The sequence below is a fragment of the Silurus meridionalis genome, chromosome 24 (genome assembly GCF_014805685.1).
Source record: "Silurus meridionalis isolate SWU-2019-XX chromosome 24, ASM1480568v1, whole genome shotgun sequence".
Lineage (NCBI taxonomy): Eukaryota > Metazoa > Chordata > Actinopteri > Siluriformes > Siluridae > Silurus > Silurus meridionalis.
Genome location: NC_060907.1, coordinates 10,697,765 through 10,720,783, shown reverse-complemented (window position 1 = coordinate 10,720,783; position 23,019 = coordinate 10,697,765). Strand labels below are relative to the sequence as shown.

Below are 23,019 nucleotides of genomic sequence, written 5' to 3'. Positions count from 1 at the left end.
TCTCTAACATTTTCATATTAAATTTATAATGAAAATGTCATCATAAGTCAGAAATTTTCATATAATTCATGAATTAATTTATTTCGGTTGAGAAATGTCACTTGGGTTTATGATGCTTAATGACCCACAATGTCATTCAGTGCAAGGAGTTTAATCTGTGCATTAATATTTTACCATCTGACCAACGGCGTATTTTTCTTCTTTAAAATGCATACACAATCAATTGTACTTTTCAGTTTAACACCATTTCATAATAAAAAGGTTAAAAAATAAAGGTTTGTTTTTTCAGCCATGTATGTATTTTTACTGTTAGAAAAGATGAAGAAAAAGTGTTAGCTTTGTGATTAAGATGTTGTACTTTGGATTGGAATGTCATAAGTTAAAATTCGATGGCCACCAAGCTGCCACTGCTGAGCTCTCAACTACTTGTATAAATGAGATGAGTCACTCTGGATGAGGGGGTTTGCCAGATGCCATAAACATAAATGTTAGAAAGTAAAAACTAGGATGAAGTTAAATTATCTGAACCCCAATGTATTTCCCATCAGCTTTGAGCATCTCAGGAAACGGTTATTTTATCCCATACCTCCACACATTCATTTGAGTCCTTAAGAACAGTGGTACTGCCAAAACAAGACTCTGTCCAAAGTCTTTGGCAGCACAAAGTCACACGTACCACTGCAGTCTCCTTATGACCACCTATTAATAACCCAGTTAGTGATCAACAAAGTCTACTTATCTTTTGACACTGAGAGTTGGTGAGAATGCCTCAGGGATTTGATGATGTAAGCTGATGCTAAGGTCAAAATATTGATTTTAGTTCAAGCCTGAATGACTTGCATGGTGGTGGACTTGGCTGAGAAGACAACCACAGATAAGGACTATGGCAGATTGCTGGATAATAGTCCCTGATATCTGAAGAGCCGCAATAACTGATTTGCTGCAGTTGTTTGAGGTGATCTTTTCTCATTGTGCCTCTGTGGAGTGTTTTCAAAGAAAACAAGCAGGAAAAACCCTAAACGAGGATTGTGTTCAAGTGGTCCAAAATCAGTTGGTCTGTATATAGATGGCATCTTTAAACAGACTTGAGACCTCTGTGAAAAACACTACTTATAGCCCGCATGGTCAAAAGATTTGTGTGTGTTTTTAAACATTCCTTTCCACATTTAGTCCTCATTTTATATATATATATATATATATATATATATATTTTTTTTTTTTATAATAACCTCCACTCTTCTGGGAAGATGTTCCACTAGATTTTCAAGTGTGCTTGATGAGATTTTCATTAATTCAGCCACATGGTCATTAGTAAAGTCAGGTACTGATGTACGGTGAGGTGATGAGCTCTATAGCAGGCCACTCAAGATCTTCCACTCCAAACCATGTAAAGTATATCTTGATAATATTTTGCTGCCTGTGTGTGTGTGTGTGTGTGTGTGTGTGTGTGTGTGTGTGTGTGTGTGTGTGTGTGTGTGTGTGTGTGTGTGTGTGTGTGTGTGTGTGTGTGAGCTGAATACTTAATAAATACACTGCTGCATGGGAATTCACAGAATTTGTGAGGAGCCCTGGGGACACCTCTGTTTAAAATACCTCTCTTTATAATTGTGTGTGTGTGTGTGTGTGTGTGTGTGTGTGTGTGTGTGTGTGTGTGTGTGTGTGTGTTGGGACATAGTAATGTTTAAATGTTGAGTTACAGAAACTTCCACTGAAATCAGTGATTACACCTTTAGTGAACCTGAAGAGAGTGAAGAAGTGAAGAAGCTGCTTGAAGTTTGTCTGAAGAATTTGGGTGAAAATACAAAAATGATTAACACATACCAATCACACGTAAATAACAAATGTTTGATTAGAATTTCTTTATTCATTGGTTTTGTTCTATGATGAAAACAGTAAAAAGAGGTTTCTCAAGAAAATTCATTCAAATCCAAAATTCATTATATCACTCAACAAAAAGTATCCTTCATTAAAATTGTACAAATATTTTGATACTAATGTCATCCTACTTTTAATTATTATGCGTGACTAATTATTTACCAGGTGAATTAGATGTACTGTATGTTGTTGCATCAGACAATTGAACTAACTTTAATATCCTATTACCACTGCAAATGTCTGCTAAGACTAATCTGGGCCCCAAACATAAATATATTTTATATAGCTATGATCTCACCTTGTCTAAGCCAGCAGTGAAACCATAAGATGATTTTGGGTATATTATGGATATCTGACTGTGAAGATATAAACCTTAGTAATACAACCCTGACATGACCTTAAGTGACTTCCTTTAAGACCTGGTCTAATAGTTCATCAATGACATCACTGTTGTAATCCACTTGCTGCAAGTCGAGATCGGGAACGAAGGAAATGAGCAGGTGTCCCAAACTGAGACGCAACTTTCTCAGCTTTTGCTTCTCTTGTCTGACTCGGGCATCTGCTCTCGACCCTTCATCCTTCTCTATTTTCAGCCTTTCCACTTTGCTCTTTAGTTGGTCGCACAGGGAGGATAAACTGGCTCTCTCTTCCTCCATCCTTTCCAGCTAGCAACAGTACAAGTTATTAATATAAATCTATTTAAATACTTTCATGCACATAAATAATAAAGATAGCAACATTTCATAGGTTTGTGTAGTTAATATTTTAAATAACTAAAGCTATGATTCATTAATTCATCTTCAGTAACAACTGGTCGGGTCAATGGTCCCAAATCCTATGACATATTCAAGGTGGGAGAATACACCTTAGATGGGATGCCAATCAACTGTATGTACACACTCATTCACACATTTATTACTATCTAGGGGCAATTTAGAGGAACCAGTCCAATGTCTGGCATGTTTTTGGACAATGCGAGAACCTGGAGAACCAGAGACCATGGAGAAAAAACATGCAGACATGGGAAGAACTTGGTAAACACCACATAGACAGTAACCTGAGCTCAGAATTAAAGCTTGAAGCTGTAAAGCTGCAGTAATACCTACTGAACAACACGTGTCAAAATCACACGTTTGAGCCAATTAATACTTATGAGAAAATTTTGCTTAAATTAGCTTTTTTTTGTATTAAGGCCAATTTTATCTAGCAGTATTTCGTGTATGTTTATTTAGCATTATGTTCAGCATTATTATTATTAATATATGTAGTGATTATATTGGTAGTGTAGTAGTTATCAAGAAAAGATACATAGTTGTGAATTTGGAAGAATATCTAATCAAGCACAATAAGCATTGAAATTATAAGGCAGAATGTACCCTTTACTATGTAACCTTCATTTTAGGTGAGCATCTATGATCTGAGCATTTTAATAGCATCTTGTGCACTGAGCAGTTTAATATGAGCATCACGCATTAAACTATTCAAAAGCAAAATAAGTAAATCTTAAGTATAAAGTAGGATAAAAAATACAAAACGAGAGGAATAAACAGTAATATAAGAATGGGAAAAGAGAAGATGTTTAGTTGAGGCACAAGAAGAAAAAGAAGGTGTTTTATTCAGGTGTGAAAATAAATATGTAAATTAGGAAGAGGAGGAGGTAGTAAGCGAGACTTCCCATAAAGAAAAAGAAATTGATGGAATATGTGAATGAGGTAAATGAGATTAAAAATGCAGTGAAGGAGCCTTTAAAAAATATGTAAATTCTTAAGGAACAAAAACACAGGTTTGTAAATTCGAATTTACACTTCCAAGCTACTTCTGACTTAGGCCATTGCTGTTTGAGAAATGCCTCTTGAATATTAAAATGTTTGAATCCTTCTCATACATGGCTGGAAGATTTATTTAATTATTCACTAATTTCAATCCTGCGAATGTGTCTGCTCAGAGACAAGATCTGAGTTCTGACATTATACCCAACAAGACCTTCATTTTATCTATTGTGTCTTGTGTTGTAGATGATTCTTTTCTTCAAATTTGGATCAAATGCCAGAATTTTTGTGTCCTGTTATTCACAACTTCATTAAACATGTAATAGGATGAAAGTTCCTACCTTGCTGAGGAGCTGACTCCTCTCATCCTCCAGGGCGGTGCTGTGATCCCGCAGCAGCTCCAACTCCTCCCTGTATGTGTCCCTCTCCTCTGCTGTCTGCTTCATCATTTCTATTAACTCATCCTGCTGCTGCTGTAAACTCCACACCTCCTCGCCATCATCATGCGATTCCTCTCCCACTTCCTCCGTACAGTGTGATGCTGCTAAAGAGTACTGGGTTTCTATAGTGGGTGAATCCTCTCTAGCGCACCACTCATCCTCCTGAACAGGCTCCTGACTCTGGTTGATTATCTCCATCTTACTGCTCTCGATGTGGTCTATTTGTTTATCTGTACTCTTTTCGTTTTTCATTCCATACCAGTTGCTCTCTTCTTTGTTTGGTGCGAGACTGGAATGTGTATGAATGAAGGCGCCACCATCTTGTGGCGATGCATTAGCAGAAAAAGAGGCATGAGGCAAAGGATGCACTGCTGGAAGAGTTTCTTCAGCAGTACAGATTTTCCTTTTAATCCTTTAAGAAGCAGAAAAAACAACAAACTATTGATTCATAAATACTCATTAGGCCCAATGATGATGAGACATTTAAACACAGGAGTCCTAATCCTAATAGGATTACCTTCTCAATGAATCAGAGAGAGCAGTGAGATTGATTAGAGGCAGTGGTGAAATCTGAGCTAGAAACAAGACAGTGAAAGTTAATAGAAATCTTTAAAATCATATAAATCATATAAAATCTATAAAGTTTGTTAAAACTGAATCATACTTGGTATTTGTATTGCTTTGATTTTAACTATTAAATGAAAAAAGGTAACTAGAAAATCTGTCTGAAATTAGTGATGTACAAATTAGTAGCATAGACAAGCGAAGTTTGTGTCAAACCTTTTCGTTTTTAATTTGCCATTTCTCGTTTAACAACCTAAAAAACCCACTCCTTAAAGTCATTTAGTATGAGCACATTCTACATGACCATATCCTGGTTCATTTCTGTACTAGTCTGATGATATACTCACCCACCTAGCTAATACAATATATACTTCTATATTATGCTAGCTACCACATTTTAGCCTAGCCTGTACGGTTTCAAGGCAACCAAAATAATGCAGCACACTGGAGTTTATAACTTTTCTTCAGGGCTAGATAATGAAGTTATCATTTGTCAAACCCTGAAAAATATATTTAATAAATCAAGGCTCTTATTATGTTTTTAACTGTCTTGAATTACATTGGCTATGGTTAACTACATGCTGCTGAGCTAACATGCTCAAGTAGATGTTGACACTGCATGTCTAGAAACAGCAAATATTCATCGCAACCCTCTAAATCTCAGCTTATGCTTGATAAAGATTATAATATTCTATTCTAAATTATAAAAAAATGTGCAAACTATTCATAATTATCTGTAATTAAAAAAAATAAGTGTGGTGCAACACTTGCTTAAAATACTGCAATTCAACAAATAAAACATGACCATATACATGATCAATATTAATTCTGCCCACTTTGCCTTCCAGGTCAGTCATTTTTACACTCTGATGGTCACTTTAGTGCAAATTAAATATGACTGCAGTGGTGCAATGGCCAATAAAATACAAACCATTGGAAACGGATGACACAACACTGATACCACTCGCACTTTTACTGAACAGATCAGCAGGAGATGATTTCCAGGTTGCAGTATTCTTCTGAGGTCTGGCATTAACAGGAGCTTCGAGGACTGGAATATCTAATACTTACAGACAAAAATGTGTTTTTATAAGTTTCTTTATACAAATAAATGACACATCAAGGTTTTTCATTTTCATGATGTATGTCAGTAAATAACTTATCTCTGGCCCCTGGTCATCCTGTAGACTCTTACTGTTCCTCTTCCTGTTAAGACCCACAACCTGTTGATTAACACTGTCAGATAGCACAATACATAGTAAGATCAAATGTGGAATGCTATCTTACTGGCGTTTGAAGGGTTTGGGGTAGGACTTCTGCTCCTCTTCTTGATCCTCCAGTTCCTCCTCCACCAGACAGCTCCTGATTGACATGGGTAATGCATGGCATTTTTTTGTAGTACATATCACATTGTTATTAGTTATTTCTTTTGTAATTTCATTTTATTTCATTCTTAATAATTATTGTATCACATTTCACATTCACAGTGTTATTTCTTTTCATATTACTTTTTGATATTTGTACCACTCAGTATAACCAAAAAATAATGCACCCAGTATTTCCACTCAAGGCCAGTAGTTTCTTTGCCAGCTTTATAGGGAGTACTGCTTTCAACACAGTGAGTTTCTGTGCTAGCCGGTACAGGCCTGATTATGAAAAAAAAGATAACGATAAAAAGGCTCTGCCACCATTAGATCTTAGGAGGAGAAAGTACCGCTCTGGATCTAATGCTGGCACAGCCTTTATATCTGTGTTCCCTGATTGGTGGATTGCTGCGTAATTGACCAGTCAAGTTTTTATCCATAAATAAAAAGGAACAACTCATTTCACAAAATATAGTTGAAATCAGATTGATTATTAAGACTGGTTATTTGTAACATTATGAGCTAAAATGTACATTACAGTTTTGGGTTTGGGATTGTGTAAAAGGGATAACTGCTGCCAAGAAAGATATCACATATTAAAAGGTGGTACAGTCTTGCCTAGCATATTATTTTATTCCTATTTTTATTGCTATTACCATGGCTCAATGTGAGGCTTGGCTGTAATTCTAATTTCTGCTGCCTCTAACCCAAGGAAGTGGAAAGGACGCTTTCCAGAACTGATGGAAAGATGCCCCCATAGAACCCCATCCAGCTCCACCACCACCATCAGTGACTTTCAAGCAGTAAAAAGTGCATGAACAGGGTACAGAAACCTTGTGAGATACTAAACGTAAAAGCTACTTTCTAAATTGTCTCAAGTAGCTTGGACCGTTTGAAACACTTATATGGATAATGCCACAACATTACAATTTGTCAACGCTGCTGTGAACAAATCACGGTCAATGAAGACATGGTGAACAAGATCAAGAGAGAGAAGTTTGAAGTGAAAGAACACGAGTGTCTGGCCATGACCTCAACACCACTGAAAATCTTTAAATGCTGGAACACTGACTCCTCATCCAACACCAGTGCTTAACCTCACTAGATTGAATATACACAGCCACACTCCAAAATTCAATGAACAGCCTTCCCAAAAGAGTGGAGGTTATCATAACAGCAACAGTGCACTAAATCCGTACTGAGAACTGTCACTTAAGATCTATCTACTCTTCCAAAAGATCTTAAATGCTTAGGGCTTCCAAAAGATGCTTCTCAGATGCAGTTCAAATAAAACATATACCAGGATTTACGAGATGCATTCTTGTGCAAGAGACACTTTCATCTTGAGACAGAAGTATTTGTACGTCATCGCAGTGGAATATATTCATGATAAACATAGAAAGACATGTGAAGAGCAGTAAAGGACATAAAGGACACTATTTTAAACGGCACAGAAGCCAGCAACAGAAGTTATTCATAACATTTGAGGGAAGAAAATGACCAAAAAAATTTCATTCGAGTTTTGTTTATTGATTGGTACAGCTGGTGCAGAGCAACTCACCAGAATGTTTCATTGCTCACTAATCGGCCTTGTACACGCCTAAGCAACAACGTTCCATGACCAGGAATGACATCACTAAATAAAAATGTTTTATGGCTGTCACCTGAATTGTGGGTCATGGTTCATATTGCAGAACCATTTCTCAGGCAGCCGGCTACATTCAAAGCCATCTGGAAGCCTTCTCCACTTCAGACAGCTGTCGCACTGCACCCAGATTTGATCAGGCACTTTCCTTCAGTGGGGAAAAGAAAAGACAGAATAAACACAAGCGAAGGTCATACCAGCATCAGAAAAGAAGACTCTCTTGAGATCTATACACTTAATGACTTAAAGTGTTTATATACACAAGGTGGTATCAAAAAGGTTTGAGGCAAGCTCTGTTTAAAAGAAAGTACTTCAATGATCTAAGTTTGAACACTATCACTTTTAAAATAGTCCCCTTGTACAGCAATACAGAGCTCCCAGCGTTCCTGGCACTTCTGGATCGTTCTCCGATGATCATCATGCACAAGTTGCCGAATGGTTTCGACATTTTTGTGGGTTGAGCTTCGTGTTCTCTCATCATCTTCAAGTGATGTTCTTCGCTCTTGTTAAGTGCCTCCCAAAACACCTCGAAAGACTCGTTGCAGCATCGCCATTTCATGCAGAATTTCACGTTTGCTCTTAGCACCAGTTAGCACCATTAGTCTTGAAACTTTTCGAGACCACTTCATATCATGCTTTATATAGCTAGAAATGTGAAGCTCCTCTTGAACACAGAATTGTGAAAATATGTGCTAGGTAGCATTTGAGAGGAGTATGTGGGCAACTCGGAGATGAAAACACACACTGATGCATCAATCCAGGATGGGAAAGATGCCTTGTTTTTGCCAATTTTAAAGGTAGCATTGCATATTCATGACGGCTAAGAATGACTCATTTTAATCCATGGCTCACATGCTTTAAATAAATTTTGAAGTATGTTTTTTTTTAGTCATACTTGAAATTGGGGAAGTTCTTTAAAAATGCTATCAGGTAAAAAGAAAAATTACGAGATAAAAAAAATGCTAGTTCTCCAATTAATTAAAAAACAATTAAAGATGTATCATACACTGACTCTAGTGAAAATATACCCAAAATTACACAATAAAGGTAATGCAAGGTAATATAAGGCAAGTCCTATAAAGTCTCAAACATTGTTGCCTGCAAATATAACAAATTGTAAATAAACTGAATCTCCACACTCACATTGTATCTTCAATTGGAAGTGTGCATTTTGGGTCCTCTTTCTTCCGCTTGTAGCGGATCTCATTCCAGTATTCTTCTAGTTTGATGCTGAGGTTGTGCATGGTTTTCCTGCACACAAACAGACCTTTGTAAATGACATCAGCCTCTTTAGGGGCTTTATAAACTGTCAAAACTCATTTCCCAATCTCAGACTGAACAGAAACTACAATTGTAATAGCAAGAATATAAATGAATCCAATACTGGAATTGGAAATCATTCTTATGTGGTATAAAGAGATCTTATCTTGGACCTGTATTTATCTGTGTCATCAAAGTCTTGTTTGTTGTGTGTCGGCTGAAGGAAATTACATTCAATCACACCGATGACCCCAACACCTTTTCTCTCTAGCTGTTCAGGAAGAGACAGAATACCAACATGACACACCAATGTCACTGTGCATAAAAATGCACTCATCAATAACAGCTACTTTTTAAACTTTACCTTTCGTTGACAGCTCACTCTTTCATAAGCCTTGATGAGTCGGTTTTTGTGGTACATCATGATACCATAATGCTCCTTGCTTTTGGTGTTGAACCCAAATGTGATTGGAATACGTTTGGTCTGTGAAATGAGTCAAGAATTTCCACACAAACAAAAGCAACAGAATCAACAGTATAAAGTACTGACTGCATTACAGCTACAACAGAAACAGAAATGCTGGTTTAAGCAATGGGCAGATTGTTAGCTAGGTGGGGGCTAAAGTACACCACTGAGCAAAGTATTAACCTTCTTTGCTCTTGGGCACCATGGTGAACTCTGGACTTGCTTTTTGAGAAACTTATCAACAGATGCTATATGCAAAAGACCAGTGCTCATGCAAAACATTTGGTTGAAAATGCTAATCATCCTACGCAATATTTGTTAGCAAAAAGACACAAAGGTCTCTTGGTTATGAAGTGGCTGTGGTATCAGTTTAATCTAAATAAATAAACCTCCAACTATAGGGCTAGCACTAATTTGCAGTTTAGGGTATGGTTTGCTACTTCTGTATTAAATATGTAGAATTTAAGATTTTGATTACATTCTTAAGGATACTAGGAATGAAGGTCTGTAGTTGTCTTTGGCAATATAAGCGAGACTTTTGGAGATGAGCTGGGTTTTCACTCGTTGTCCTCGAATGTTGATTTGCATACGCGGCTTCAGATACAGAATGCTACAGTACGCCTGCAGATGGAAATGCAAGAAAACAGTTTCTACTGGCACAAAACCAAATTATTATACTATGAAAACTGTTTTCTCATAGCATCTATTTCCTTTTTGATAACATGTGCACTTACTCTTAGTGAATGGTCACTCTCTGGTGTGGTGGCTCGAGTTTTCTCACTAGAATTGGCTCGGAGCTGAATATCATATTTATCTGCATCAAAATGGAATTCTGTCTCCCCGTTTGTAATCCTGCAAAATTGGGAATTTCAGAATTTACTAAATAGTAGTGTAAAGTAAATAGTGCTGAAACATTGGGCAAATTTCAAGAATACAACTATGCATTTCAAAATGAAAATCTCAGTATCATCATTCATAGTAGACAGGAGTTTGCTTGCTTTACCCCAAGACCTAAACTAAAGGTGGCCAGATACAGTGGTCATCTAAAAGATCCTGTAAATTCTATCATTAAACACAATTTCTTTTCAGGATTAGCTAGCTAGTTTTTGTTCTAGGACATTTTCTGATGTGGATTGTTCTCCGACGATCAACATGCACAAGTTGCCGAATGGTTTTGACATTTTTTGGTGGTTGAGCTCGCTGAAGGTCTTCCTGATCTCTTGTCGTTCTTCCTCTTTTGAAGGGCACATGCCACTCAAAACACCTTAAACAACTGATTAGAGCATTGTACATTTGCTGAATAATGTCAAACGTCTCTGTTGCAGATTGCTTGTCGGATCAAAACTAACATAGGTCATTTCAAGACTGAAGTGTTTGTATTTTGCAACCATAAATTACTTATTACCCAAACAAGGAACCATTGTTCCAAACACTGATTTGGAACCCACAGATATACACTTATGAGATAAACTGCTAGCTCACATGCGCAGATTCCAGATGATGATGCGTGTGCCGGTTGGTCCAGCAGTGCTGATGGCACGCAGCTCAGTGAACAGCTCCTTCTCGGTATTAAACAAAGAGTGTCTCAGGATTGCATCTAGACATGCTGCATCCTCTGGTCTGGGGACGTTGACAGTCAAGGAGATGAATTAAATGATGCAATCCAATCTAATCTTGCATAACCATTGCATTTGTTTTTACTCACCCATTACAGGGAAGCTGATCACAATTAAATAAAAAGAGAGATTACTAAATACCAATTTCTGTATGACTTGCACTTAACTTTTATTTGACTAGCACCACAGCGGGGGGTACAAGTTCTCCATTTCAGTTATTTGAACTGCACAATTGTAAATAAACTTTTATGACAACAGCAGGGGACCTGATTTTAAACCTAATTTGCAATATTTCCCCACAACAGAGTCTAAAATTCAGGCTTGTTTATATTTTTTGGCACTTACTTTGTGAATAATTTTCTTTCTACAGCCAAGAGAATGAATTTATGTTTGGGGGATGTTAAGGTTTTAATGACAGTGTATTAATTCCAGCTGCAGTTCCAATAGCATGTGGCAGATGGCTTCAAAATCTCATTCTTTATTCATGCTGTTATAATTCAAATGCTCATGGTGCTTATGCAGTAAATTTTGAAGTTCTACAAAGGATACAGGTTTTGTCCATCCCTCCTAAAAGTGAGAATTGGCACCATGATCTGCTGAGCTTTTATAGCCTGCAGGTAAGACTGTGACAACATGCCCACACTCATTGAGTCTTTGGTCTTAGTAAAGACAATAGCGTCCTTCCCCAGACGCATGGAACCTGATTTGAAACCATTGCCATAGACACCGACTGGAACGTGGTCTCTCACGGCTTTCTTGTCACTGTAACCAAAGCTAAAAGAAAATTGGATGAATGCATAAAACAATTTCATTCTTGAGGTAGCATTTAAATGTAGATAAATGGTGGCAATTTCCTTATTGTCCTCGAGTCAGTTCTGTGCATGACCCTAGACAAGAATCCAGATTTTAACATTAGTGTGCCTAAGTACTAATAAGGTAGGAAAGATCAGCATGGGACAAAAATGTTTCCATAGAAACAGGATGTTTCAGACAAAAGTCTTTTGTTAGCGATGTAAGCATGGTGCTTCTGAAGCTTTAGGAGGTGAAACCAGTTGTTTTTGCACCATTTTATGCTAGCATGTCTATCAGAAACAATTAAGCTATGGGGCAGAGTCACTAAGATCACAATCTTCCACCCATTCAGATGTTTAATGTGAACTTTAGCTGAAGCTCTTGAACTGTATCTGCAGGTACACTGCTGTCATGTCCAACTGCGAAACTGGGGATACAGTTCAAGCCTTTTAGCCTTACAAAACCAATGAATACTCACAGACCCAGTAAATGGGGACAGCAGCATAGGATTTATTGCAAAAAACACCAATCAACCCAAGATTATTTCATTAAAATGTCTCAAAATGACCTGAAAAATCACTCGACTTGTCCTGTCTATCTCTTTCTACCTGTCCATCTGTTTTTCTTTTCTTTCTGAACTACCCTTAGTTTTTGTTTTTCCTTTATTTCCTGTTGTTCACAGTTTTGGATTCCCTTCATTTTTCCTGACACTTTTCCTGACATTAAAACGCTCAATATTTATACAAATACAAAAATGTTGTAACATTGAACTGAGCAGATCCCTTTTTGTATCTTTTGCTTGGATTCATATCTTTGGCCTATTTATTACTATGGGTGAGCATTCCTTTCCTTTATTTTATTAATTCTATTTCTAACAATAATCTTCTGTAACTTCTAATATTATGTGCTTCATTCATTTTGCTAAATGCGCTTGATTACTCACATGTGTGTGTTAGTAATGGTCTGTTGTGTATACGTGTTCATTGTTGTTGCTGTTATTGTCTTTGGATTTAGCTGGTATTCTGTAAAACCTCACCTTTCTTTCTCAGATGTCTTCTGTACTTCTACCCAATTATATCGCAACCTACCAACTCGTTCTGTTGCAGATGATTAGATATTTGCACAAATTTGGAGTATATTGTTTTTAATTGCAGTAACTGGGTGGTTTTTGTTCATGTCCTTCCATGAATGCTAGTTCAGGGCTGTTACCTTAGCATCTTATGTAGTTTGGCTCTGGTCATTCCTGCTCCATTATCCATGAATAAGAGGCAGTCCAGGTTTTTGATGCGTGTCCAATCTATCCAGAACTGCTTTGCACGAACATCTGGGTCATAAGCATTATCTGTAATATTATTGTAAACACAGAGATTACTGAAGACAAGGACAATTAAAACACAGCCTTAACTAGCATTCTGTTAAATTGATTATAGATGTGTGTAAAGAGGGATTACAAACTCACCGATCAGCTCAGCAATAGCGCTAAAGGGCCAGGTATGGCTGGTTGAGTTTGTATGAAGAAATTTAGGATTGAGCTGTAGGGAGTAAACATGGATTTTGTATCATCATCTAACAGGCAGGTTTCTTTTTTGTTTTTTTGACAGCAGCTACTGCATGTTTTGCAAAAGGGTAGCTGAAGTGATCTGGTTTAAAATACAATATTCCAACAAAGCTACTGTATTGTAAACACCACACCTCCAACATATATGCCTTTGGGTAGAGCTCTTTGTGCCATTATGTGCAAATTACAGATTCAATTACATTTGACAAAATACAAATAAACATATGCAAATAAACAAATCCTCTGGTGCATTTTGGAGCTCCACCTGTTAAAATTTGGTCCAAGGGATAGGCACGTTTTACATAGATTCAATTATTTGCATCTGTGTTTTGAGAGCCAAATAAGTCAATTGAAAATACTATGACAAACAGGACCACATAAACCAAAGTATTTGGCTGTAGTTATTTATTCCGGTGACTGCAGGAGATTAAGGTTTTATTCCTACATTGAGTCTGACCATGACCAGTGACAGTAAAGCATTTTTTATTGAAGATCATTTAATGAACGAGTGAAAGAATATAATAATGGTTAAGACTGTGACGAAAGAACAAGACAAAACTACACTTTTTTTGTGGCAGTTTGGTTACGATGGCTTGATTAGGTTGGATGGCATTTTCAGTAAGGAATTATGGCTTTAACCATGAAACTGCCAAATTCACAATGATCACAGTTGAGCTAGCAAAGTGCAGTTAAATGCTCAATGATAAACCAATGAAAGCTGAAGCAGAATGGAAAATTTATATGATAAGCTAAATTAAATTGATGAAGAAGAATGGAACCACTAAGTTGTAAAGCACAAGAGAAAATGTATTAACTCTGAAAAGTGGAAGTACTGATGCGAAGCTGATTACATCCTCTAGCCCAGGGGTGTCCAATCCTTTCTACAAATTGCCGGTGTGGGTGCAGGTTTCATTCCAATCAAACAAGTACACACCAAATTCTACCTGTTTAAATGTAATGATTTTCATTTTTAGTCACTCTCAGGTATGGCCCTTGATTGGAATGAAAACCTACACCCACACTGGTTCTTTGTGGGAAAGATTGGACAACCTATTTTTTTTAAAAACAGGGTTACAATACAATCTATCTATCTATCTATCTATCTATCTATCTATCTATCTATCTATCTATCTATCTATCTATCTATCTATCTATCTATCTATCTATCTATCTATCTATCTATCTATCTATCTAAATCTCAGAAACATTGCAGAAAGAACTGCAGAACAAACAGATACATCACCATTTGCAATTATAAAGAATTAAATATTAATTATGTCTTTTAAAATGTAATCTAATGTTATACCATGTTAGTTATCATTTAGTTTTTTGGTACATTAGACAGTGATGTAAAAGTTGTAACAGTAATTGGATTGTAGATTCTGTTACAGGACAAAAGACAGCCAAGAGCAAGATGCCCAAAAGCACAAACACGGCACTTACCGAGCTCAGGGGGATCCCTCTGTGTTTCCGAGTTGCCATTTTCTTCTGAAAATAACAAACTAACCATAGATGTTTGTTGTAACAACCCCAAATATCCCTCTACATTTAGAGCGCGTTCATGAGCTAAACACAGAGTCATCTGTGTGTGTGCACTTCATGTTCCATTTACAAAATATCTTGCTCCAGGGGATTTTAAACTTGGAATGAGAGAACTGAAATGGTACATCGGTGCATGTAATGGTTCACATCACTTAGCTTGTGTGTCACATTGCAGATTATTATAGTGCAGATCTTAACCCCTTCCCTTCACCCAAGATTGCTGCTTTGAATTGATGCACTGAAGCTGATCGAACCCTGGGGTTCTGTAAAAGCATACAAATTGCACCAACAACAGGGCTCATTTGTTTATGGCTTATTGACTTTGAGAAAGCCTTGAACTGATACAAAGTTTAACACAGATATTTAACTCTATGCCTAAATACCTGAAGCTAGCCTTAATTTATATCCAGAAGAAAAGATTTGAGCTCTTTGTTGTTTTTATGGGGACCACAGAAATGTCCCCACTAAATTGTCATATATCCCTGAAACACCATACACACCACTATTGCCAAACTAGAAGCCACATTTGGAAGAGATATGACACTGTGTGTGGTTACATAGGTATGATAATCATGTAGATGATTTTATTTTTGTAAATAAAAAGGAAAAAAAAGGAAAAAATACATTTACTTTTTGCCAAAAATAAACATTATACAAACATTTATACTGTTAGATTAGATTCAACTTGATTGTCATTGCACAAGTTACATTACAAGGAAAATAAATGTAGTCAGCATCCAAACAGAAGTGCATTGCAAACCTTTTTTAATATGAACAGGTTGGTAAGGTTATGCTATATGATACATATAAATGACAGATGAATAAAGAATATGAAATAAGCAATATGGATATAAATAAGCAGAACATGGAGACGTGATTATACACAATGATGGAGATATTGTATACATTGTTTATGAAGGTTATATACATGTGCAAAATTAAATGGAGAGTGCAAAAAGAAGGCTATATATTCAGTATGTGTAACATATGCAGTTATTAAAGTGCAATCTTGAGTATTACAGTGTGCATAAGGTGTATTTTGAGTAGTGCAACCTAGAGTAAGGATCACTATCAAAACGCAAATACTGAGGAGATGCTGAGCCTCACGCTGTGCATGTGCCGCCATCCTTAGTCTGTTAAAACTATAAACAAGAAACGCTGCTAAATGGGAAACTGCTGGCATGCTGTAATGCTTCTCATCAGTGTAAATCAAGGAGAGTGCAATTTATATACATTTTTATTAGCAGTTACAGAATAACAACTGTGATTTTGATTTGCAGGATGGTCGCACCAGTGTGTACACATGATGGGTTTCGCCTGTATCCTACACAAATTATCCTCCCATATTAAATGTTAATCTAGCTCAGGTTAACGCACTTTTCAGCTGTGTGTGTGTGTGTGTGTGTGTGTGTGTGTGTGTGTGTGCTACCTTATATTCTCCAGACACTGTTTTAAACAAGTGCGAAAAAGCAGATATACACTTAATAGACAAAAGTGCCTGACTTTTCCAGCCATATGTGGTTCTTCCCCAAACTACACGCTGACTGCACCCCAGGCTCCCTCACCCTACATCAGTACCTGACTTTACTAACACTCTTATGGCTGAATGAACACAAATCTCCACCACCACACTGCAAAATCTAGTGGAACATCTAGGGTCAAAATATGGAACAGGGTGTATGTTTAGGTGTCCACAAACTTTTGTCATAATAGTGTAGCTATTGTTAGCCCAAATTATGGCAGAAACCATGAGTCTCTACACCGTGAGTCTCTAGTGAGAACATGGTTGCATAACACACACACTTCACACACAAACCTCAGATATAAATGTTCTCTTATCAGTTTACTTAACACTGATCTAATGCTTCCTTGAAACAACATGTAACTTTTTATATGTGGTATATCTTTTGGAATGCATTAAATAACACATGAGGTCTAAAACCAGAACTTGTTATCTTTAAAGAGTGATCAATCTAGAATGATAAATCATGAAGTTAAAGAAGGAAATCCTCCCCATGTGGCAGGAAGGGAGGAAAGGGTCTTGTTTTGAGAACGCAGGAATGCAAGGACATTAAATAAAATCTTATCTCAGAAGACAATATCACTCCTACCGCCGAAAATTATTTTGGTATTACTCCTATCCAAAATGGCTGATCTTCATGTGTAATCAGTGCATTTTTCACATTTCTCAGTGTTCTTTGTCAGCCAGGATTATTTGGAGTGTAATGTAAATCTGCTTATATGGTTTTTAAAACACATGCATATTCCTTTTGTTTCAACATCCAACATATTCGGTAAAAGGCAAAAGCACATAAGATCCGGCCAATGAATAGATGAAAGGAAGTTCTGTGGACAGTAGAGGAGTAACTGTACACGTATCCGTACCGAAATCTACACGTGTACAGAATGCAATCCTTTTCTACGTGTGGAACATAGTTACAATCTAAACTCCCTTAAGGAGCATAAGTGGTGGACCACAGGTTTGATTAGTCTCCGCCTCTCACTTTAAACTTGAAAATATACACAACAATGCCAGGGGTGTAAGAAAGAAACTAGAGTTAGCGCAGCGTCACTGTGGCTACTCACTATGTACTGGAAATACGGTTTGTTTTGCGTATGCATGAAAACGTTAAAATAGCCATAGAGCTAGCATTAGTCAAGTTTATTTCTATAGCGCTTTTCACAACGGACATTGTCTCTAAGCAGCTTCAAAGAATTAAAGATTTAAGGTGAAATGTGTATTTATCCCTGATGAGCAGCCATGGTGACTGTGGCAAGGAAAAACTCCCTTAGATGTAATGAGGAAGAAACCTTGAGAGGAACCAGACTCAAAAGGGGAACCCATCCTCATTTAGGTGACATCAAGAGTGTGATTATAAGTCTTTAAACAATACAGAACACTGGAGAGTGAGAACTAACATGAGCACTGTAATGTAAGATTATGAGTGATGTTCTTTCTACAGTCTTATACAGTCAGTTGAGATTATGGAACCAGGAGCTACTGAGCAACTCATAAAACATTAGCCGCTAGCCACTTCAAGAATCTCTCTTAAATGGAGAAAATCATGACAATTCCACACACACACACACACACACACACACAACTCAAATGGGTTCCAACATTATTAACTTTTTCATTGATAACATTTTATTTAATAAATTACATTTGTACCAATTTAATTGATTACTCAATTTAATGAATATAATAGTGTATTGATTACATTTTATACAGTTTTAAAAGAGGCAAAAGTATTACAAAAATATTTCACACATTTGTTTAGTCAAAGCAAATCTTAACGTTAAAATACCTATTATGTTACATATAGAAGAAAAGGAACATGCATGTGTTTGTTGGAGAAAAAAAAAAGACTACAACTTTGATTTTTTCTTTGCAAAATGACAAAAAGAAATATAATGAAAATTTTAATTATTAATGTTATAAATTTGAATTGAAAAAATAAAAAATAAATTCATGAATTAATCCATGTATACTCCAATCTTACATTTGAACCCTTTTAGCACTCTGTGGTCGGGTCTTTTTCTTAGATTGTCTTGATACAGTTTTATTCATTGACTTATTCAGTTTTGATATACTTCATGAAATTCACCAATAATTCTAGAGTCCAATGTATAGGAAAATCTTTAATTTAGTTTATAGTCTAAAGACGTGGATGGATGCGTGTTTTTATGTGGAAAAAACTTTAGTCTACAAGCCGTAAATATAAATCATGACTTTGATGATGATAAACATATGGTGTAATTCTAAATATATGAACTATAAGCAGAACAAGGCACACATAGTGTTCATGAGATTAATAAATCAAGTAAATTCTCTTATATGGTTGGTTTGGTTGTGCGGATTATTTAGACTGAACGTTTTAAGTATATCATTTTGTTAAGTACCGATACCAAGAAGTGTTCTAATGCCTAAGTGTCTCAGTAATGTGTAGTATATTATAACCTAAGTAGGTTACGGGTATGCAGACACATGCCTTCACCATCCCTGCACCTGCTTTTCTGACACAAACTGCCCATGGGGTTCCTTAGACCCAGGTGGTAATAGTGCCAAATAGACTGGAGTAACGGCGCCCTCATCTGGAGATTTTGTAGCATTTGGCCCTGCCATGTCGGTCCTCACCCAGCCTGGACAGCATGCATTGCAGAGGATCTCGTCCCCAGGTCTCTCCTGCGTCAGTTTCCGGGCATGGATCCTGGTCAGGGTGGTCAGGCCGGTCTTGGACACGCCATACGCGGTGTCAGGCCAGCCTCTTTGCACATGAGCACCCTCCTTAGCATCCTTCACGAAGCGCTCCATCAGCCCCACTAGCTCTTCCTCTGTGATGTCGTTGCTGCGGAAGCGAGCCTGGAGGTCCAAATTGCAGCGGCTCAGGGCGATGGAACCCATTACGCTGGAAACGTTCACCACCCTACCTATGAGGAGAGAAATTGAGTGACGGAAAATGTGTTACTCCTGTTCTTGTCTAGAGGATTAGCAGTTGAAAACATCTTAGTCTCTTTTGATTTGGTTCGGAATTGGGTTAGATTTCAATCCTGACATTATTGTGTTTGTAGCTGTCAAATGGGTCTGCGTCATCCTATGCCCTCATCCTATTGGTGGCTTGAATTTAAGCAGTGCAACAGCAACCACAATTCATTTAATCAAATATTATTGAACATTGCAGTTAGGTGTCTATTGGTGCAATTCAAATAAATCAGAAAAGAAGTGCACTTGTATAGTTTGAGCCTTTTTCCAATATGCATATTTAGACAAAATATATTGGTACCCCTCCATGAAAAAAACAAAACAAAAACAAAAGTAATTGACATCCATGATTGCTCATTGTATTGCCTGCATAGTCTCCTATAGTTTGTAATGTCTTGTGTAGTCTTGTCTATATGCTAAATGTATAGTGTTGTTATTAATGTCTGCACAGGTGGAAACAAATTCCTTGCGTGTGTCAACACAACTCGCAAAAAAAACCTGATTTTGATATCAAATCGAATTACACTTTTGATCTATGATTATAAACGGTCAGTTCTGAACCACTTTTTTCTTCTCTGCTCTCAAGGAGCCTCATTCAGCTTTTTAAAAGCACTTCATGAGTTGAAATGTGCGTCTTAAAGCAGGCAAAACACAAACATTTGCAATACAGGTGGTTCTCCAGGAACAGATTAGGAACCTGTGCTCTAGACGTTGCTTCAGGAGATATAATTGCTGTGTCGTGACGGTCGATTTTGAATCTGGAGCGATACAAGTACAAAGTAGAGGATCTGACTTACCTCTAGGCTTGATGATAGGAAGGAACTCGTCACAAACATCTTTGGTGGCAAAGAAATTAGTCTTGAGTGTCACTTCAGCCTGGGTCCCAAATGGTGTTTTATCAGCCACTGCACATGCAAACAATCAACACGAGTCTTGTGGATGTGAGAGAAATTGGATGTGAATGAACAATACAATCATGCATTAGGATTCTTTAAGAAAACACTGAGAAATGTGTAACTCAGGCTAAACAACCCCTAAAGAATGTTATTAAAAATTACTGTTTATAGTCCTATAATACCATTTAATTTAATTTATGTAAATCATGTAAACACTGTATATCCTGCACTTGCTCTGGTTAGACCCAAACTGCATTTCGTTGCCTTATACATGTGTAATGACAATAAAGTTAAATCTAATCTAATCTAATGAACTTAATGTTATGATCAACCTAAATGTTTTATTCTACGGTTATTATTCAGGATTATTGTAACTCTTGAATGTGGTGTAATATGTCAGTATCATAAGTGTAATAGAACTGACTAAAAACCAAAAGTAATATTCCTTGCACAGAACTACAAGTCTAGTTGCACCATCTTTGAGTCATGAGGGCTGTTTAAAAGGGTGTGACCAACGAATGCTAACATAATGGGACTTGCAGTAACAAGAAAATATTATACAAGCTGGTGTGGCGTGATATGGTTTGGGTGTTACCATCCCAAAGCGGATTATTAATCTGTAACCTTGTGGTGTGTTATTCCAAAATATATATGAGAGTCCTGTTTTTTGATTTCGTCTCATTGTTTACGGTCATGCTGGTGAATCCATAATGTATATAAATGTTATCATATTTTTTCCTGACTTTAAGTGTTGAGTCATTAAATTATTGAGTAACAAGAGTTAGATGGCTGGAGAACAAATACTTTGTTACTGTAATAAGAGTTTGTTATCGTATCAGTACTTCACTTCACTATTTATTTTTTGGACTTTTTTGTACTTTTACTCAATTAAAATTTTTTTTACACAAATATCTACTTTCTTCTTCGTACATTTTGAAAACGGTTTCATTACTTTTAAACTATTTGGTGACTTGATCATATTTTTTGCAACTGGTGTATCGTTTTCATACCACAAATGTGTTTAGGCAGAAGGCAATAAAAAGTATGGGGTTAACGTGGACGAGACAGAGGGAGTCAATGATGTAAGAACTGAGAACAGAGACATTACAGACCATCATCATCATCATTTTTTTCTCTGCTTGTGTTCTATATGGTGGATATTCAGCCTGGATACATTCAATAGGTAACCAAATCTGAAATTCTTTTGCATTAATATATTAATATGACGACGAGGTTCAGTTACCAGTGTGACACTTAAACAGGTAGAAGCAATAGCTACTTCTTAAGTGCATGTAAGAGCCCAAACTTGAATTGAGTGAAAACGTGTAGTCAGTACTTTAACTTTTGGATAGCTGTACTTCTACTTGAGTAAAGGATGTGTGTACTCTTTCGCCATCTCTGATCAATACCCATACGCAGGGCCTTCCACATATCCAAGAAAATATTTAACGTTCATAATTTTATACAACGTCTTTATATGTTGTTCATTTACAATTTCCTTTCAGTGGAAGAAAGAGTTACAAACACTGTCCAGCGTGACAAGAAGCGACATCCATGAAGGCAAATCCCACCAGCCGCAGATGCAGAAGAGTGGAAGTTATTATAAAAAGCGAATGGGGACTTGATCTGTTATATGTATATGTTCAGCAAGCTCATATGGGTGTGATGGTCAGGGGAACGCAAACTTTACACGTGTGCTCTTGGGGCACATCCCTGTACCTTAAAACTCTTAGATAATTTCCCCTGAAACCAGAAATCAGGGCAGAACATATTGAGGGACTGATCTTCATTTTTAAATAGCTACTTTAGGCTCTGGAGAGCATTTGATGGGACAGACGTCATAAAAAACATCATTGGGCAGAATGACATCATAAAAATGGTTGATCCTTATTGGTGGAGGAGAGAGAATGATGCAAATTGAAGGTATTTTTGTTCTAAACGCGAGTTTTGTCATTGTTTTTGGAGCAAACTGGTTTATAGATGACATTAAGGCTGATGTATTTATACTAGAAGCAATAAAACTTTAATTACGTGGGAACGCAATACGCGTCTAAAATATTTTAAATAAGTGAAGAAAACAACAAAGGAAACCCGTAGGGTTCCCTTTTTTCCCCGTCATTGCTCGTGCACGTCCCAGTGCGTTCTCACGCGCACTCACTTTTGAAGGCGATTCCCGCGTTGTTGACGAGCACATCCACGCCGCCGTACTCCGCCCGGAAGAAGTCGCGCGCCGCGCGCACGCTGCCCGCGTCCGCGATGTCCAGCTGGCGGAAGAGCGGCGCGAGCCCTTCCGCCCTCAGGCCCTCCACGGCGGTCGCTCCGCGCGCCGCGTCTCGCGCCGTCACGTACACGTCTCCATCGTACTGCTTGCACAGCGCGCGCACCACCGCCAGCCCGATGCCCTTGTTCGAGCCCGTCACGACCGCGACCTTCTTCATGGTTCTTCTTCGCGAGCCTGCGGTGGCCGATGAAGGAAGTGCTGAGTAGCTGCAAGTGCGCGCGTGCGTAACACTAAAGCGTTAGAATTAAATGCAAAATCTCCAATTAGTGCACGGACAGGCAAAGAGTAACAAATGAAGCATGCATGCGTGTTCGATTTAGAAATAAATACCTTTAAGACGTCACTCGGAAGCAAAACTGACTGCAATTACTGATGCACAAGGTTTACTACGCAGAACCGGAAATACATGAACCCCACACTATTATATCTATCATCATAGCAACTCCCCCAAAAGGCTGTAAGAGACGC

General features: G+C 37.4%; 2 protein-coding genes across 4 annotated transcripts; both read right to left on the bottom strand.

Annotated features, from left to right (window-relative positions):
- Window positions 1–1,842: 1,842 nt before the first annotated feature.
- morc3b (MORC family CW-type zinc finger 3b) lies at window positions 1,843–15,025 on the bottom strand. 2 transcript variants are annotated; one of them, XM_046838263.1, is made up of 17 exons: window positions 14,793–15,025; window positions 13,251–13,323; window positions 13,001–13,133; window positions 11,549–11,773; window positions 10,866–11,003; window positions 10,118–10,235; window positions 9,876–10,004; window positions 9,282–9,401; window positions 9,091–9,188; window positions 8,801–8,908; window positions 7,677–7,805; window positions 5,936–6,010; window positions 5,812–5,854; window positions 5,580–5,715; window positions 4,602–4,659; window positions 3,986–4,496; window positions 1,843–2,540 (listed from the first exon to the last, which is right to left on the bottom strand). In XM_046838263.1, exons 1-17 carry the CDS (start codon window positions 14,829–14,831, stop codon window positions 2,274–2,276), a joined length of 2,400 nt encoding a protein of 799 aa, XP_046694219.1. In that variant the 5' UTR covers window positions 14,832–15,025; the 3' UTR covers window positions 1,843–2,273. The 2 variants fall into 2 exon arrangements, with proteins under 2 accessions (XP_046694219.1, XP_046694221.1); XM_046838265.1 differs by lacking the exon at window positions 11,549–11,773.
- Window positions 15,026–18,248: 3,223 nt separating this feature from the next.
- Window positions 18,249–23,013, bottom strand: cbr1 (carbonyl reductase 1). Of its 2 annotated transcripts, none has more exons than XM_046837316.1 (4): window positions 22,882–23,013; window positions 22,429–22,781; window positions 20,172–20,279; window positions 18,249–19,322 (listed from the first exon to the last, which is right to left on the bottom strand). In XM_046837316.1, exons 2-4 carry the CDS (start codon window positions 22,706–22,708, stop codon window positions 18,886–18,888), a joined length of 825 nt encoding a protein of 274 aa, XP_046693272.1. In that variant the 5' UTR covers window positions 22,709–22,781; window positions 22,882–23,013; the 3' UTR covers window positions 18,249–18,885. The 2 variants fall into 2 exon arrangements, with proteins under 2 accessions (XP_046693272.1, XP_046693274.1); XM_046837318.1 differs by having other exon boundaries at window positions 22,429–22,725; window positions 22,882–22,990.
- Window positions 23,014–23,019: the final 6 nt, after the last annotated feature.

Coding starts and splice junctions, on each gene's coding strand:
- morc3b (XM_046838263.1), bottom strand. CDS start 14,831: ATGGCAACTCGGAAACACAGAGGGATCCCCCTGAGCTCG. Junction 9,402..9,875: donor ACTACAGACCTTCATTCCTA/GTATCCTTAAGA, acceptor CTCATTTCACAG/ACCAAACGTATTCCAATCAC. Junction 4,660..5,579: donor TGTGTCATCCGTTTCCAATG/GTTTGTATTTTA, acceptor TCTTGTTTCTAG/CTCAGATTTCACCACTGCCT.
- cbr1 (XM_046837316.1), bottom strand. CDS start 22,708: ATGAAGAAGGTCGCGGTCGTGACGGGCTCGAACAAGGGCATCGGGCTG. Junction 20,280..22,428: donor CGCGGGAATCGCCTTCAAAA/GTGAGTGCGCGT, acceptor TTGCATGTGCAG/TGGCTGATAAAACACCATTT. Junction 19,323..20,171: donor TCCTATCATCAAGCCTAGAG/GTAAGTCAGATC, acceptor CTCTCCTCATAG/GTAGGGTGGTGAACGTTTCC.